Source organism: Lepisma saccharinum, chromosome 1 (assembly GCF_977018435.1).
Source record: "Lepisma saccharinum chromosome 1, izLepSacc3.1, whole genome shotgun sequence".
NCBI lineage: Eukaryota > Metazoa > Arthropoda > Insecta > Zygentoma > Lepismatidae > Lepisma > Lepisma saccharinum.
Window position 1 is genome coordinate 181141772 of NC_139229.1, and position 19810 is coordinate 181161581.

General features: G+C 37.6%; 1 protein-coding gene across 2 annotated transcripts in view; it reads right to left on the reverse strand.

The window, feature by feature from the left end:
- The window catches only part of cad (caudal type homeobox), a 78764-nt gene continuing 58954 nt past the window's right edge, over positions 1–19810 (reverse strand). For both annotated transcript variants that reach the window (XM_083143787.1, XM_083143776.1), the window contains 2 exons: positions 16174–16319; positions 1–1432 (listed from right to left, as the gene is read on the reverse strand). In XM_083143787.1, coding sequence (XP_082999913.1) covers positions 1262–1432; positions 16174–16319 — 317 coding nt within the window. In that variant the 3' untranslated portion in view covers positions 1–1261. The remainder of the gene's footprint in view (positions 1433–16173; positions 16320–19810) is intronic.

Sequence of the window (19810 nt, forward strand, 5' to 3'; positions counted from 1 at the left end):
ATTAGTTTCTTGCAAGGAGAAATGACAAAATACATCGTACCCTTTTTACAGTATTTATTGTGAAAAGACATGCAACCAAGTCCATAATTTATGTAGTACAATATATATGCATGTATATTTTAATTTGTTAAAATGTAGTGACGATGTTCAGAAATAATTTTTCTCCCCCTTACATACATAAGGCCAAAAAGAAACTATTATGTTACAATAAAATATTTCACCTTGGCCCACTCAAGACAATGTGAAACGGATGTTATAGATTACATATGACCTTTTGTAGTACTCGACGAGCTGGAATAATTTAACAATCCTTTCGAACTTCCGGTAAAAGGATCGACTTGCACTCACAATTCACTGGTAAGATAGGCCTACGTACATAAAAAGAAAACACAAGCCTAAATAAGAGTGGCTTTCACTGCGAACCACTATCACAATAATTATAATCGTTATGTAAAACAGTTTTTAGCTAGACCACGCAATAGCAATTAGGGTATATTTTTTTTGTCTTCATTAAAAAATACCAGATTTGGTGAAATCTAACATAAAGAGTCAATTCGAGAACACGCTCATGAACTACCACATTATGGTTGCTGTACTTTTCATATTCTACAACTGCTACCTTTTAACACAGTATGAACGTCTGTTCGTTCGTTCTTGCGTGTGTTAAAGGGGGATGAAGTATGGACCTTAGATCGTTCTTCATATATATATTTTATGTAATATATTTATATATAACAGTTTGCTTACGCCCGAGCTGGTGGCTCGGGTTTAGCGTTATTGCACTAAAACACAGCATATATCACGGAGATGAAAACATGGAAGTAATCTGTGACATGGCAAGGACGGATACTCAAATTTTTCAGCCAAGCCCATATTGACCTACGACAGCTAAAACCGGTGCGTTGTTGTACACATGATCAAAACATTTGAACGGAAAAGGAAAGAGGCGGCTATGAACGTACGAGATTTGTTGTTAACGTCTTCCGAAACGAAGGCACAGCACAAAACAGTTCCACTTCCGCGGGGCCACAAAAAGTAGTCCGTGCGCTCCGCCATTTTGTAAAGCTTTGGTGTGCATAAAGCAACGTTCCCTTGTTCTGGAGAGGCTTTTATTTTATTTTCTCTCTCTTTTTTTATATACACGTTCCACTTCACTTCTTTTTCTTGGAGAACTGAGATCTTATCGTAACGAGAGTCCTGTCACCGTCTCTCAGCTACACAGAGGGTGGGACTGGTTGCCCCAGTCGACCGGCGGCTCCTGTCACATGACCACGCCGTCCCTTCCAACGCCGAGGCAGTTGGCGATGTGTGGCGCTGCGCCGACGGCCTGCATCTGGGCCACGGCCTCCATCTTCTCCTTCTGGAGCTGCTCTTCCTTCTTCTTCACTTGCTTCCTCTCCTTCGCGCGACGATTTTGGAACCAAATCTTCACCTGGAATGACACGAAGAGAAAAACATTTATAACATTTCCACACGGCAGGAAACTGGTTTGTTTGAAATAACCAAAGACGTTTCGTTAAGCTATTTGGTACGAAAAAAATGTGACTGAAGAAAAATAGATGATGAACCATGTATGTACAATGGCTGGTTATTTATGCACATGGGTTTATTAACCGCAAACAACATTTTACACAATCCGTGCATCACCATTCACTCACATTATCTGACCTAGCTATCAACAAAACAGAATATATCCTGACAACGTGCGAGTTGTCTTCTTCTTCGTAACATTCTAATAAACACCTATCAGTAACCTCTAAAATTATTTGGTAACTGAAAAATTAGCATGATTACTAAAAAAATATAAAAAATAGGTTTCTGATTAAGAATAATTTGTTTGTCGCCTATTTAATGCTCGGTTAGCAGAAACTATATGTTTGTTATTCCAAACAAACCTTTTGTACAGTGTACATGTACAGTCAGCGACAATAAAAATGGGATACCTAGATCCTGAAATACTCGCTTCCCTACAAGGCGTTATGTGTGTTGCCTAACACTACGGCGGTGGCAGAAGTTGCCATTGAAAATTTACTACTAAAATCCACTTATCGCCTTAGAGATAGGCAACACACACAACGCCTTGCAGGGAAGCGAGCATTTCAGGATCTAGGAGTCCCATTCTTATTGTCGCTGACTGCACAATTATTGAACTTTAGGTTACTCATTAAACCAATAATAAGCTTTCGCTTTTCTAACCCTTGGGTTAATCGTAAAAATAAACATGAATAATAGAATTGATGATGAAACGAACACAATGATTCATCCGCCGGCCCCCGGAGAGCAGTGATTAGCATCAGCTACCAGGGGTCCCGGGCTCGAATCTCGGCCTGGGCATGGGTGTTTGTGAGTGTCCATTCATCAATTTCATCATATCATCACTCATACCCATCTTCGCAATTAGCCAACAGTGGCACAAAAGCGGAGTAAAATAAACTAAATCAATCAATCAATCAATTAATCAAACAATGATACATCCATGCCTTCATCAGGGTTCGAACATAGGACCACTAGCCTCGTAAAGCTTTACGCCTACAACTCTGCCATGGAGGCTGGTAACAATAATAATCAAATGCATTACATAATAATTAGTATGTACAGGGAATTCCCAGAGGCAGCGAGCGCGAAGAAAAAATACACTCGAGAAGTATTTGAACCTAGGAAATTTGGCTGCTATACCTGCCGCAAAATTAGTTTGGTATTGACGCTTGTGAAGCACGTGGAGAAACGAGAAACCGGGTCCACGTCACTGCGGGAGGGTGGGTTCCTGGCATGCGAGCCAATCAAAATCTTCCCAGTGCTTCACCCAACCCCTGGCTACCTAGCAACAGCAACGTGTTGTTTGTTGCATTGCGTTGCTGTGGTATTTTAACCGGTCCGTTTGTTTAGTGTTTACTGAATTTTGCGTATTCTTTGTTGATAGCGTGTTGTTTTAGTGTGTTATTTTTTTGTACATAATGCTCTGTGTTCTGTTTGTGTGTGTTGTGTGAATAATGTCAAACACAGGAGAGACTGCTGGAGATGACAATGCACCAAAGAGGCCATGCACTAAAAGAAAGAAGGCCTTCGGTAAAGGAATACCTCTCAACGGCCAAACGCGGGAGATGGTTTGTTCTGTGCGCAAATATTTTGAGCAAGAGAAAACAATGGGGGTCCAATCATTTCTGTAAATAACATTCTGGACAGGACTGCTGCTGCTGTCGACGTGTCTAAGAAACACTATTGTTACCATAGGGAAAGAAAAATAGAATGTGGTGGAAATAAATAAATAAATAAATAAATACGAGGCTTTAAAATGTGCAGGGTAGAAGAGGAATATCAGTCAACGCGTGACAAATTTAGATACCTTTCAGCAAGACGATAGGAGGAAAGATCATTCCACTGTAGGGAAACTGCGCGTTTCGTTGAAAGATTCGCGACTTTTTCAAGGTGGGGAAACATCTTTAAGAACAGTCATAAAATCTCTGGGATTCTCATATAGAAAAATTAATGGACGCAAAATAAAGTATGGAGGCATATGGAATGTGGAGCACACATTCTCGACCTCGACCTAGGCCATATTATAGAGGTGATGAGGCGATGTGGTTCACCAACCGCCTTTAATCCAGGTTTGCCCCAGGTACTCACTTCGGCTGAGTCGACCCCGGAGCCTCTCGGGATATTTGAAAAAGTTCCACAACCCACCGCGGGTCTCCCGCGTGAAAGTCAGGCGCTCCACCAACTGGACTTTTGTGCACTTTAGTTGCGGTATAATTGAAAGATGGACAGACTTTAACGGTGACTTCGGAAAGAAATGGTTATTGCAAGTGTATATATTTAATATTTTCAGAATCGATTGAAAAGGTATCCTGTAAACAATGCTCGTTTCGTTAATTCGTTCATGTTGAGAGATGAAAATGAAGAGAGAAAACAATAACACAGTTCATCATTGTTGTTCCTTTTCATAACACGTTTTCCTCGACACAGCGTCAGACGGCTGCACTGCGTTGCGTACCGTACAGTACCTCATGATATGGCAACACCGTGACGCGTGTTCCTTCAGCTCTCAATACCAAACTAATTTTGCGCTTTGTATAGTTCACCTAGCAATGTACTGGAACACTTGTAACGATGCTGTTTTTTTTTATATATAACTATGATCAAAGTTTAAATTTATACATGGAAATAATTACTATAACCCGTTACTTATTTTGGTTAACTTATCCAACTCTGTCTTCTGAAGACATGATTCCGGGTCTCGCCCCATTTATAAGCAATCAACTCGAAATATACGAGTATATACAGGCGGCTCCCTGAAAAGCTTTCACAGCGTATAGAGGTCATTAAAAGAAAGAACAATCCATAATAATGTTTTACTATTTGAAACTTCGTTCGGACGCTTCAAACCCTCCAAAATCGGCTATTTTCTTTCCTGAATATGTGCAATCGCGCTGCACAGGTTCAGAGCTACTACTCACGGATTAACTTTGAAATTACGACAAAACAAAATACAAGTATATGAGTTACATATGCAGAAAGGATGGGTAGAGTTCAACGAAGATCAGCCCAATAATGGTACAAATTTCATGGATACAATTTCAATTGTTACCACTTATTTATTATGAATAATAACTTGTAAATTAGAACCAATATATAATTTGGGCTTTTATTTTCAAAAGACTTACTTTGTGTCTCTTATTAACAGGGATCGGATTTATATGTAGTAAAAATGTGTTAAAATTACCATTTTTAATAATACAAGACATTGCATGAGCTACATAAAATACAGTATTCTGCCTCTGCTTAGAACTTGGTTGTTCGTTCGCCTAATGTTTACGGGTTGAAATGTCCTGTTGCACTAAGAATCTTTGAGTAGCTGTCACTTTAGTAACACACACATTGCAAAATAAAGCTTTACCATCGGTCGATAAACCTAATCTTTAAATTCCGATTGAGTTTTAAAACAATTGATGCACCTCTCTTGGCATTGTAACTTGAAGAGAACCAGTATCGAACCCCCCCCCTACGTGTCCCACAAAATTGTTGCTTCTGGCGCTGCTCGATGGACTCTCTTCCAAAGTTGCCAAAGTAACGTTTGTAGAAGTGCATCACACATAAATTTGCCGTTGCGTAGAAACGAAATTTCGTTTCGTCAACCTCTCTCTTAGCATCACGTGTTCTACCCTGCTCGAAAACCTTCGCTATTGTTGCCATATTGTCATTCCATTCCTGGACACACTCGCGCAAACATCATTGAAAACAATTGAATAGCGCTCCAGCTCGCGGTTCCCACCGTTCGGCAGGGATGGTAATGTGGCAATATAGCACGGCGTAGTGGTTGCTTCTTTTATGCAGTGCATGTTCATTGGCTAGCTAGTAACTAGTGTTGCCAACTGTAATAATGAAGCACTATTTCTGTCACGGAAGGGGAAAGGCAGGTAAAGTGGCGGTGAGTTTTCTTGGATTGGAAGCACCATATTTTTATTTTATACTAAGTATTTGACCGGTTTGACGTTGTGTGCGTGTATTGCGTGTGTGTATGTACAAGTGTGTGTTTGCTAATGAACGTTAAATTCCATAATGCCTCCAGTTCTGTCGAAGTTGAAATCAAAAACCTTGCATAGCCAAGCTCGGGAAATTCTAAGCAACGTGCACGAGTTCATGAAGGAGGAAACCAGTCATGGTGTTAGCATACCAATAAAGCATTTTGGCAAGAGAGCAGCGAACAGCAGCAACAAATTGTTCATATTTCATAATTTTGGAATTATTCAAAATAAATAAATTATGTGGCTCCAACATCATTTCAATTCAGGCTCCGGCACGTGTTCTTGTAGAAATTGCATAGAGGAGGCTGTCATTTTTGCTGCTTAATGCGATACATATTGTTTTCTGTGTTAAAATTGCCATGCTTTGATGGGTGACCAAGTTCATAGCAGGGCCGGCGGAAGGGGAGGGCGAACCGTGCCATCGCCCAGAATGGCAAAATTTGAAGAGAAGAAAAAAAATAAGCCTATTGAAAACTGTGATCGAGCGAGATATTCTTTTGCGCTGAATAGTATTGAAATAGCATAAGAAGTCTCATTATTTATTTTATATTTTGATGTTTTAGTTAGGAATATATTGATTTTCAATTTTCCGTTGCTGCGTAATGACCGGGGGGGGGGGGGTCGAAATAGAGCGGCATCTGCCGCCACCTCCCAGGGAGGCAAAATGACTAGCGCGGGCCCTGGTTCATAACAAAAGAAAAAGCCGCGCAGCTTATCGTCTAGTGGCAGTATATGTACTTGTTATTGTTGTGGAAGCCGGCATCCTTTGTAAATGTACAACAAAGGCAACCGACTGTCGCCGATCTCAGAGAGGAAATAATAATACTGCTCGAGGAGGAGTGTTATGGTGCAATTGTAGCGGTTTAACACGTTGGCATGTTATTATCTGCCGTTGCAGTTCCATACCAGTGTATACGGTTTTGGGAGTGAAAAGTTAGAACGCCACCAGTGCATTAATGCAATGAAAAATAATATATATATTTTTTTTATTTTGTTTCAAATCACTCAAATAAGGAATCGTATGAAGAAGTCTTCTTTGCAGCATTTTTGGTAATTTTACTTATGTGTTAGTTCATATTTTGCGAATTTTTAGTCCATATGTATGTAGCTACATACAAAGCCACTTGTTAGTACATATTAATCCTAGTCCTGGTATAATGCATGACGTTTAAAACTTAACGTTAGATAGACCTGAATTCTCTAATTTTATTGTTGTACGTAACAGCTGTGCATCGGCGCACTGCAGCGATTTTTCTATCTGCTCCATTAGCAACACTGCTTCTTTAGTTGTTTCGCGCATCGCACGGCAGAAATATCTGCGCTGGACTCTAACAACCAGGAGCCGATACTTCAGCCCTCATTCTCTATTGTTGACCCCAGTTGAAAATAAACAGGAATTTCAAGTGTTTTACAACAGCAAAAGCAAACATGTAGTTATTGCGCTAATATGGAGTAGCTATATGTTGAGAAATGTTCTGAAACATGGAAATAATATGTAAAAATAACTAAAATATGAGCCAAAACCTAATATATGGAAAAATATGAAAAATAAAAACTGAATTTTTCGAGTCTACATGCCATGATGCGCAAAGATAAAACAAAATATAGCTGATTTCAGCTTCATACATAAATATGTATTTACATATAAATCCATTCCCTGGATACTAATTAATAACATTCAAAATCTTATCAACCAATGTAGTGTTATGAGACAAATTTTGAGAATTCTTTATTTGATTATGCCTTCAGCTCAAAATGGTTACTAAACCAATGGGGATGGTTTGGACCCTCCCCATATACATGGACATGACCCACCGTGAAATAGTCTTAACTCACCCTGCCAGTGGAACAAGAACCAACACAGACGCATATCATAGAAAGAATGGACTAGAGGAAAAAGAAAAAGACAGAAGCAGAAGAAGAAAGGAATGACTGGCAGACAGAACGAGGTAGAGAAAGAGAAACTGAAAGAAATATATAGTGAAAAACAGACAATCAAAGAAAATATGTAGAGAAAGGTAGATAGAAAAAGAATTAAGGAAACGAAATTATTTCCTTATCGTTTCAGTGTCCATAACCGGCATTGGATTTTTTTCTGGCTTGGGTTTGGATCTGGCAGCAATTTTTAATTAGCGGTGTGTATGGTAATTTTTGAGTTTTGAGAAGTTTATGAAAATTGCTATAACTTCTGTTCTGAAATTCTAAATATATTTATTCAAACTAAGCTTACATTTCCTTCAGAAATAAATGCCCTTTCTTTTTGCTCATAAACATTTTCTCAGATTACTAGTTTCCATGCTACTCTATAATGTACTATACCATAAAGGGGCCCGAGCACCTTAATGATTTTCGGACTTATCTGGTAACACACAGTAAACATAAGAAATATTGCCCCCCCCCCCCCCCCCCCGAAGTGGCAGTGAGTAGCGTCGTCGCCATGTAATCAAGGGGTCCCGGATTCGAAACCTGGTGAAGGCACATAGTGGTTCGGATCTCACTTTAAACTGTAGGTCCAGTCCCAATTAGCTTTACTGTGCATAAAGTGGACTTAAGACACCAACTCAATATCAATCTATAAGAAATATGGTTGAGGTGTTATTTTGTTCCCCAAAGGTGGGAAAATTATGAGGAAAAAAACCTATCGGATTCATTATAGTATAGCATGGAAACTAGTAATCTGAGAGAATAAGTATTTATAAACGAATTGCAATAGCATATGATTTCTGAGGAAATGTTTTTTGAATCATTACATTTTGAATTACAGCACAGACGTTCCAGCGATTTTCATAAACACTCCACAACGCTAAAATCACCATACGCGGCTAATTTAAAAATGGCTTCCAGATCCAAATGCAAGCCTGAAAAAAAAAATAATGTCGGTTATAAACACTGAACGGATATAGAAATAAGTGGATACAGTTAATATTTTAGAAAATTATGAAGCGACAAATTAATTAAAAATTGGTTGAAATTGCTATAACCAATTTAGAGAGCATATTTTTAGCTAAAAACATACTTTTTCTGTTGCTTCGGAAGTCGACCAAACACGGTAGGATTGTCGAACGTAAGGTTGTAATGAAATCTTCGAAGTCTTATTTCACATAGGAATGCATAATTTTACCTTTACCACATAAAACACATATTTCTATAGGGAAAGAACATAAAATGAACATATTTTAGACTTTCCAGACAAAATATAGTTTCCGAATTCTTTGTGTATTCGCTTATTTTGGAATTAATGCATAAAATGGACGAAATAGAAGGTAAATTACGTAGTAAGTTACTATCCTATTCGGGACTCCACAAAAAATAATTTTGAAGCTTTAGGCTGTGTTGTGAATGAGTTTTACAAAATTAACTCGTCCATTGCGAAGATTTATTGAAAGATGGATGTTCGCAAAAGGATTTGGGGTTCCTGTCTGCAAATATAACCTTTTTGTGTGGGTTATGATAGAAAAACTGGAAACTTCAACAGAACTGTTTTGAGAAACAATGAAGGAAATTGAACTCTCTATCAGGGGCACTCATGCAAGTCCTGAAATTTGTTTGTACCAAAAACTGGATAGAGTTGCTCAGGTTCTGGAAAGTGAACATGTAGGTGATATTGATGGTGTAAGTATGCATGACATCCCTCACTTCAAATATGCACGTCTGACTTATATGTGATGTGGATGATAGTTTTCACAATAAAATACATTGTTTAGAGATAATCGGCGTGCATTGTCAATGGACAATTTGGAAATGTGCTTAGTTTTTCATTGTAATAAATAGAATGCAACAAGCATTTACCCATCTTCCAAAGCTTGCAAAAGTTCAAAAGGGAAATTGAAATTTACTTTCAAAACAAGATTTGACGTTATTTAGCAGTTCGGTCGTTTTCTATGTAGATACTTGGATTGTTCAGGTGAAAGAATTAATGCTAAGGACCATTTGTTTGCTAGTTACTATCATTATTTCTATACCTCATTCTCATCATTCATATGTAATACGTGGCTCATATGTTTTTTCTTTGGTTGTTTCCTTTTTCTCTGTTACTGTTCTTTTCATATCCTGAGTAAGATTTAACCTCACTTGTCAGGTTGCTACTTTTTATCACTGTTTCATATTACTTTCTCATGTTATTTTTTTATATTACTTTAACACATCATATTATTGTACCCTATCGATTCTATTGATTGCATATTCTGTGTAACAAACAATGTGATAATACAAGACACTGTAAATGGGCATTTGCCTGTAGTGTCATGTCGTTAAGTAAACAAATAAAATAAATAAATAAATAAATGTCCTGCTGCCATTTGTGAGTTTCTACTTATTTGCTTGACAGTTTTTTAATAAAAATATTTTACATTTTTAGCCACAAAATTGCGCTGTTTTCAACACATAAAAAAATATATTTTTCAGTTTTTTAGCACCTAAAATTCGCTCCCTAGCGATGACCTTCCAGGGGAAAATGTATTTATTTAAATTATAGCTTGGCCGTATATATATATATATATATATATATATATATATATATATATATATATATATAGAGAGAGAGAGAGAGAGAGAGAGAGAGAGAGAGAGAGAGAGAGAAATAAGTTATGGGGTTTAAAGAACAGCAGCCCAAGGATGGTACAAATTTCATTGTTAGTGTTTATTTATTATGAATAATAACTAGGGAGCGGAAGTTGATGACCTAAAAAAATAGGTATACGACCTATAGAATGTCCTAAAAATGGGAAATATGACGTAAAAATGCAAGAAATTACCATTAAATTTGTTAGTTTCAGGTTAAACATTGAAATGAAAAGGAAATTAAACAAAATGCAATCTTGCTTTTAAAAAAGGCACAAAATGATACCACATACACATTCAATTAAAATATGCAACGAGGATTTCCAATGGAAACAACCGAATAATTTTAAAACAATTTAATGAAGAACTCGTCTCCCCCGACACAACAAAGGCTGTCACCAGTTCAGCATTTCTTTTGCTCGTAAATTGCAATCCTATCTCTGTGCGATTCACAAGATGCAGATATTAAACGGCAAATTTTTCGATGATCAACCAGGACACTTTACATACGTGGGGGAGGGGGGAAGCAGCACAATTGACTATACCATATGCTCACTCGATATGCTGAAAGAAATCAGGGATTTTCGTGTTCATGCCAAAACGCAATCCCATCATATGCCTCTCGAATTCTCCCTCCAGTACAAAATAAACGGGAAGGCAGTTTTCAATAACAGTAATACGAAACTCAAGACAGAGCCGGGAAAAAATATACGTAAATACATATGGACAAAGGAGGGGGAGGAACGATACGTGGGTTTTATGGGAGATGACATAACAAAAATGATGCGTGAACGCATGTGCGCAGCCTTAGACGAATCCAATATAGACGAAGCGGTCCAGATGGGATATCATATCTTCGAACGTGCAGGAAGAAATATGGTAAAGGGAGAGGGGAAGGGGGACAGACCAGTAAAGACAGGGTGGTACAACGGGAAGTGTAAAGCGATGAAAAAGAAACTAGATCACGCGTTAAAAGGGTATAGATACGTAAATTGCATGGAAACCAGAAACAATTATATATCTAGTAGAAAGGCTTATATTAACATTTTAACGGAAGAAAAGGAGAAATGGGAACAGGGAAATTTTGAAGATATAAAAAAGGCCGTAGCAGAAAAGAATAACACCGCTTTGTGGGGCATATTACGGAAATTACGGGGCCAAAAGAGCAACTGGGCACATATTGAACCTTAAATCTGGGAAGCACACTGCCGTCGGGTCGTCGGGGGAGAAGGGGGGCCACCACGTCTAGAAGTTACGCGGGAAATATACTTTTTAGGGGATTTCGTTCCGATTCTCGACGAAGATATAGGGGTCGATGAGATAAAAATAGCGATAAGGAAACTGAAAAAGGGGAAAGCGGCAGGACTTGACTCCATTGGGGCGGAATTTTTCAAAGCCAACGAAACTGACATTCATATGGTGGAAGCACAAAGCAAACTAATGGACAAGATTTTTAAAGAGGGGTACTTTCCGAAGAACTGGGCAAGCTCCATAATCTGTCCTATTTATAAAGGGAAAGGGGACAGAAATGACGCAAATAATTTCAGGGGCATTTCTTTATTACCTATATGGAGTAAAATTTACACACACATCTTAAACAGTAGGATCCAGAAATGGACAGAAATATTCGACAAAATCTCACCACTACAAGCGGGCTTCAGGAAAGGGTACAGCACGTTAGACAACATATTCATATTACAAACACTAGTACAGAGGAAAATTAAACAGAAGCGGGGGAAATTATACGCATGTTTCATTGATTTTGAAAAAGCATTTGATAAAGTTCATAGGGAAATTTTGTGGGGAAAATTGTATGAGAAGGGAATGTCCGCGCGCATGATCAGAGCACTGCAAGCAATATATGCGAGGGTAGAATTCGGAGTAAGATGCGAAGGAAACCAAGTCTCGGCACTGCAGCCTTCGCTCAGGGGACTGAAACAAGGATGCATCCTATCACCAGTGCTATTTTCACTGTTCATAGATTGGGTAGCGCATGAAATTAAAATGGATCAGGATTCTATCCCATGTATAGGAGTGCAAAGTATACCAGTCCTTATGTATGCAGACGACATAGTCATCTTGTCCGAGACAATAGAGGGTCTTCAAAGGGGCATAGACAGCATATATGAGGGGTGCATCAAATATAAAATGAAGGTAAACATTAAAAAGACAAAAATCATTGCTTTCAAAAATGGCTACATATTTAGCAGACAGGAGACATGGACGTACGGGGGGGATTTAATCGAGCGGGTTAAAAACTTCACATACCTGGGGGCATCACTCTCCATGACAGGAAGTTGGACACACCACATAAGGGCAAGAAAAACTAAAACAAAATTTGCAATAGAACAAGTTATAAGGACAATAAACAAGGCACCTCAAATGCCTTTCCCGGTCATTCAAAACCTCTATTCATCAATAGTATTAGGTACATTAAACTATGGAATAGAACTGTGGGGGTTAAGGGGGGACAACACAATAATTGGCATACAAACAGAATTTTATAAGAGAGTAATGGGCGTAAGCAGAGGCACGGCCAACTGTGGGATTCTTAAGGAATTGGGACTGAACAGAGACACGGTACAAGCACGGATGAGGGTTGTTAAATATTGGATGCGATTATCACAAGAGGGCCAAACTACGCTGAGGGGACAATGTTTGGAAATACAGACAAGGGAGGAAAACGTTTCCAGCTGGGGTCTGGAAGTGAAAAATATCTTATATAATAGCGGAATGGGTTGGGTATGGGAAGAGGGAGGAAGGGGGGGCATCTCATCAGAAAATCAAATCAGAAACAGGTTACTCGACATAGACAAACAAGAAATAATAGCAGACTGCCAAACAAAGACCTCAATCAGGGAACAGTTAAGAGTAAGAGAATGGGGGAAAGCGAAATATATCCAGGTTGTGGGAAAAAATGAAAGAAGCGCGCTGGCATGGTTCAGACTAGGGGGATGGAAACAACTAAGAAAGATAAACGAATCAGGGGAAACGATATGTCCTTTGTGCGAGGGGGAGGAGACGGACAAGCATATCCTACTGAACTGCCCTTCTACACGTGACCTAAGGGACAAATGGATGAAAAACTTAACAGGCAGGGAGGTGATAGAAGTGGTAGACGACAGAATAAAGATAAAGGAAGCGGGGCAGCAAGTGGGGAAATACCTGGGAGAAGTAAGAGAACGGCGGGGGAAAGCTATTAGAGAAGGCAGCGAAGTGAGTGATCATGCTCCAGACGAGCCATCTTTATAGTGTAAGTGTGTGTAAAGCAAAATGGAGGCGTGTTTTGGTGATAGTGCAGGAAAAGAGAAGTGAGGAGAAAGACTGGAAGAAGAACTGCCGAGGGAGGGGAAGAATGTGTATATAGGGGACAAAGTAAGAGACAGCTTAAACGAAAACTAAATGTAACAAAATAGTGTAGAAAAATCAAAAATATGTAGTGCGTACAGCCTATGGCTCGCACAAAAAGAAAATAAATCTATCTATCTATATATATATATATATATATATATATATATATATATATATAGGCCTATGATCACCTTGGTGAAAAGACTCAAGAATATTACCAAAATGAAAGAAGTGACAAATTTTAACGAAACAATACACCGAATATTGCGAAAAATGACGGGAAAATGACCTAAAACCTGAAAATTGGCAAAAAAAAAAAAATCCAAAAAGAATACTTTAAAAGTACCTTTTTTTGGGTTCTAGACGAAGTGTAATATTGTGTATATTTAATGGGCATCGTGTCCGATATGTCAGAAAAAAAATTAAATTTCATCAACTTCTGCTCCCTAAAAATAACTTACAAATTATACTAATCAACAAGACTTTTTCTCCAAAATTTAGATTCAACAAATGTAGTGTTATGACCAAATTTGAGAGTATACATTATACATTTAGTGCAACATGGTTATTAAACCAATGGGAAGGGTTTGGATCCGTTATACCCGAATAGGGACGATGCCTGTTGACGGTGGAAACATGGCGTCGCTGTCAACGCCTCAACTCTTTGCATGTAGGAATTGATTGCAAAACAACACACAGTCGTGCTAGAACAAACAAAACGTTTCCAGTTAACTTTCTGACTAAAGAGATAAGCGTGAAAGGCTGTCAACACGATCCTTACCTAACAAGTCGTATGGTGCCAACTAAAAGCTATTCTGTGTAAACCAAGGAAGGCGATGGCCATCAGCTAACTCGGAAGCTAAGCAGCGATTAGCAGGTGTAGGCGAAATAACAGGGGAAGTTCCAGTAAAAGGATCTCCCTTTACACGCCTCCAAGTTAGTTCGCAAGAAGACTTTTAAGAACAAAGACCAACGCCCGCTTCTGATGATGAAATGTATGGTGTTTTTCGTAGGCTTCCTTTATGTAACCTTTTTTTTTTCCGTTCATCAATTTCATCTAATCGTCATTCATTCATCCTCAGCATTGCGATAGACTAAAGATTTAGACGAACACCACCCTAAATGGCCAGAAAACACTGTACACACACATACTTGAAGAAAAAAAAATCACAAGTAATGCCATTGTAATTCTGTAGATACGATCGAGATGATGGCAAGTTGAATCATATAATATCAAACCATATTTTGATTTAACGTACACAGGAGATGATCTATTTGGCCAAAAAAATTAAAATAGAGTCGATCTATTATACCAGAGAAAGGCGGGTTCGAGTCATGGTCCAGCCTGCATGTTTTCGCTGTTTCCGCAATGATATGCTTATAACTCAGAAAAAATGTAAATTTACTCTTGAGGTGCCATCCACAACGCAATGTTAGTTTACAAGATTATTTCGAGAAGCACAAATTCATAGAAAGGAATGGAGAGAAACACAAATAGAAGTTGTATTTTCTTGTGGTTATAATCTAATAAGACTGCTTGGCTATAAAAGATTAAGCTACATCAGCTTGCGTGTTCATATTAAAATTAATAAGAATACACCTGACTCATGTGCAAATGCATATTTATTTTGAACATGCTATCAGATTTGGAGGGTATTTTAAAAATTGATAGTAGCACTCTTTCACAATAATGAATATTTAATTACGACTCATCCAAATCCATTTTCAGCTTTGTTTCAGTAGAGCTCTCACTGCTCACTGCCACTAATTCATCAAAGGATGAATATATTTTCTTCGAATCATTTACTAGTAATTTACAATCCACGCAATGAAGACAGCATTTGGAATTCAAATTGTCGTTATCCAGACTTCACCAAGGATAGCATCATGATATTTTATAAACAAAGCACAAAATTCCATATATTTCATCAATTACAAATTCCACTTTATATATTAATACAAAATCTACGTATACACGAAATATTCAAGTACTAACTGCCATCTCAGTGGCAGAGGAAATACTTCTAGCAAAATCTTTGCTTTTGGTGAAACTGCTCCCTGAGACACTCTCAATTTGACATTTTCTTTAAAATCCCTTCCTGAATGTGAATGTGCTATAATAGGAATAAGTATCCCGGCCTCATACGCATATAGAGATTGTCTCACCCTCGGAAAACACACACACACACACACACACACACACACACATATATATATATATACATATATATATATATATATATGTGTGTGTGTGTGTGTGTGTGTGTGTGTGTGTGTTTTCCGAGGGTGAGACAATCTCTATATGCGTATGAGGCCGGGATACTTATTCCTATTAGGCCTATAGCACATTCACATTCAGGAAGGGATTTTAAAGAAAATGTCAAATTGAGAGTGTCTCAGGGAGCAGTTTCACCAAAAGCAAAGATTTTGCTAGAAGTATTTCCTCTGCCACTGAGATGGCAGTTAGTACTTGAATATTTCGTGTATACGTAGATTTTGTATTAATATATAAAGTGGAATTTGTAATTGATGAAATATATGGAATTTTGTGCTTTGTTTATAAAATATCATGATGCTATCCTATATATATATATATATATATATGTGTGTGTGTGTGTGTGTGTGTGTGTAAAATCCCAAACATACCAACAACCAAGTTAACTTCGTTACAATAGAATCGTAGAAACTGAGTGATAAAATGTGACTACCATTTCGTGTATTTTTCCCTTGAGGCTCTCACCTGTCTTTCGGAGAGGTTAAGATTAGCGGCGAGTTCCGATTTCCTTCGTATCGTGATGTATCGACTGTAGTGAAACTCCTTCTCCAACTCCAACCTTTGTATATCTGTGTACACTACGCGGTATTTGTCTTTCGTTCTCGTCTTCCCTGAAACAGAAGGAAACAGTATGTCAGACAAGCTCTTGCTTGTAAACCTTGAAATGTAGGCAAACAATAATGTACAATTTTTAATACAAGAGTTGCTAGAAAAGTAAGGTGCAATAAATAAAACTAAGGTGAGTGTTCAAACTACGGGAGGTTATTCTGTCTCAGATTGTTCGTTTTGCTTTTCATCAGTTCACCCAAGCCACATATTCACCATTTGAAACACACATTTTAGGATGAATATCAGCAGGATTAAGTTTTTCAAAGTTATTAAGATAACGCATATGGTTTTTTGTCACCAAACATCACTATAGGACAGTGGTTCTCAACCTTTTTCAGTCCGGTATCCACTTTGAAAGATATTACACTTCATGGGACCCATACGCATGCGGGCTCCGGCAGAATAACTTGTAGGGGCGTGCACCAAGGTTATAATCAAATTTTTGCTAACATCGAGTACCGGTACTTTAAGAAGCCCTCTTTTACGCTTGCTTAAACAAATTACACATACTTCATTCTAGAAAAGTAAATAGCTAGGTATGTAATTTAAAATACTAATTTACTCTAGTCTAACATCTAACAAAACACACATTCTGAAATTGAAAACATTTTTTTTTACTCAACAAACTGTGACTAATTGCAATAGTAGGGCGCGAAATAACAGAAATGTAGAGTTCAGAACGTACAACACGAGTTGAATTTAAATTGTTAAAACAATATATCTTAGTAATTTAAATGTAATAGGTTTTTAAGACACAGTAAATAAATTTTCGAGCCCGACTTCGCTACCAAGCAGTAGATCGCGCCCCATAGGTTGAGAAGCGATGATATATGAGGATTCAATTTGTGAATTAAAAATTAATCCACCTGTTACACAAAGCAGGTTTTCCAGCTTTACTTTATTTTTCGAACAACCCTCACAGATAACATTGTAAACAAATAAACTTCCAATACCTAAAGTTGAATGCGTAGAGTTTTGGGCTAGAATTAATTATTTTTGCAAACACCACTGTATGTAATACCACTCTAAAAACATATTGCTAATTCTATCCATTGAACTTATTACTATCAATTTTGCGAATGAGTAAGTTTATGAATGTTGATGGTTTACCAATACGGCTGCACTTGGACAATCAAGACATTGCATTTCAATATTTACTAAACTTTTCAATTTCTCTTCGTACTTTGTTAAATATAGCATTTCCTTTTCTCGCTCAATGTAGATATAATAGTAAGGTGTATATTCGAATAAGAATTATCTTTAATTGTATGCAACGATACTTATCTGTAACTAAAAATAATCTAATCATACCAAATCAAAACTAATTGCCTAAGAAATTTTAAAATGTCGAAGTTAACCATATTGATCATACGCAGTGTTATGAAATCAAAAGCCAAGAGTTCATATATTATATATTCTTCCATCACAAGTATCGCAGGAACATATGGGTGAAACATGCTGTCTCTTTCTTGTACCGCATGTGTTGTAACTTTTTGCAACTTTGTGATTGATAAAAAGGTGACGCAAAACGTAAAACTATATATGGGCCTACAATGATCAGATTCTAAGTATGTTTGAGAAAGGAGTACGAAACTCCAGGATTCACATATCAAGAATTTTTTGCAGATTAGTGATAATATACGTTGTAGAAACTCAAAACGCACCGCGGTAATCCAGCGTGTCGTGGATTTTGATAAGAATGTAATCACCGACGATAGCTTTAAAGAATAAAAAATGCAGTGGCTTTCAGTTCCAGTTTCTTAACCTCCAACCTGAAAGAGTACGATTAATGGATGCAATTTTATTGTTTTTTCTTCATTCGTAAATAATTATAACCAGGCTTGATTGACATACTGTAAAAAAATGTGTTACAAATCGCTACAACGCCAGGGTTCCCGAGTTCGAATCGTGACATGGGCATGAATTTTCTTTGTCAGTGTTCCTTCATCATATCACCCATCCCTATCTTCGCGATTAGTAAAAAAAAAGTGGCAGAAAAGCGAAGTAAAATAAACCAAACTAATCAATCAACCATGGAAACAAATATTGTGATGATGGAGTTCCTCTTGTTCTAGCAATACACTGTACAGTGCGATCCATGAGTATTACCGTGCAAATTGTCCATCACCATGTTCGTGAACTTTATTTTACCCAATAAGAGCTTGAAGAATTAAAAGAAAACTCAAAACAAGCTGTTGACAACTTCTGCACCAGCATACATAAACATCCAGCGCTTAAAAACTCATAGGATGTGAGAGAAAAATTAATGAAAATAGTCATGGACAATTTGCATAGTAATACTCATGGATCCCACTGTACGTATGAATCGTCAAATTTGTACACTGTATTACTATATCCTACATGTAAGAGCGAAAAGCACGTCCAGCAGCAGAGTAAGAGCACGGAAGAGCAACCAACAGTACAACTGCAAAATTAGAAAAAGAGGAACACAGCTGTGGAATGAACGTCAACAAAGAGCTAAAGAGATAGCAACAAAGTTTAAGCTTGAATTCAACAAATACGAAGGAATAAGTGGAAATGTAGCTATTACAACGCAATTAAATAATAAAATTATTGACGTACGTATAATCGCAGCAAATGGGTGTACGCAAAGAAAGAATTCAACATATACGAAACACTCGCATAGAAAAGGGGAAAAAGAATCACAGTAATGGGTGCGAATAAAAAAAAAGTGGAATTATGGAAAGGAACAATCCTAAAACACTGCAAGAACAAATAGAATAGGGAAGAAACAGGGAGATGAGAATGAGAGACAAGTGTTTGTGAATGGATAGAAAAGGGAAAGAAAAGAAAATGTAGACAGAGAAGGAGAAAACAATAGAACCAATGAAGAAAATTGTCTGAGAGAGAAAACCATGCGCGGGTACACACACACACACATCAGCAGAGAGAAAGAGTTAGAATAGAGAGCGGGGAAAGTGGAAGAGATGTGTGCATGGTTCGAGACTGCTTGCTAAGAAATCCAGTTTTATATATTTCTATCAGAAAGCACGAAATGGTTGCTTCACCTTATCTCTCAATCTCGAGTAAATCCTTGGAAACATTGTATACAGTTGTCTCATGTGTTTGATAATTGAGCAAATAGCAAATGTTTAGGTACCATAAACACGTAACATTCCATTATTTTCACTCATGTAAAGAAGGATATGAGTGTATTACATTACATATTTTCTACACAAAAAGTGAATTATATTTACGTTATTAATCTTTTTTCACACCGGGTTGAAAAGGAGTTAACAAAAGTCAGTTTTTACATTCATGGTCAATAAGCAGTGAAACGTCATCCTCAAGAGGGTAAGAAAGCTTATTTATCTGGTACCACTGCATGTCACCATTCATTCCCCTCCTGAATCAAGTTAGAACCTGATCGACGAATCTGTTAAAGCTTGGTACAGTACGTTTTAGCGACCTCCTTTGCTGTTCATTATAGTGAAAATACTTTGTAAGTACAATCTCAATTTAAACTGAAAGC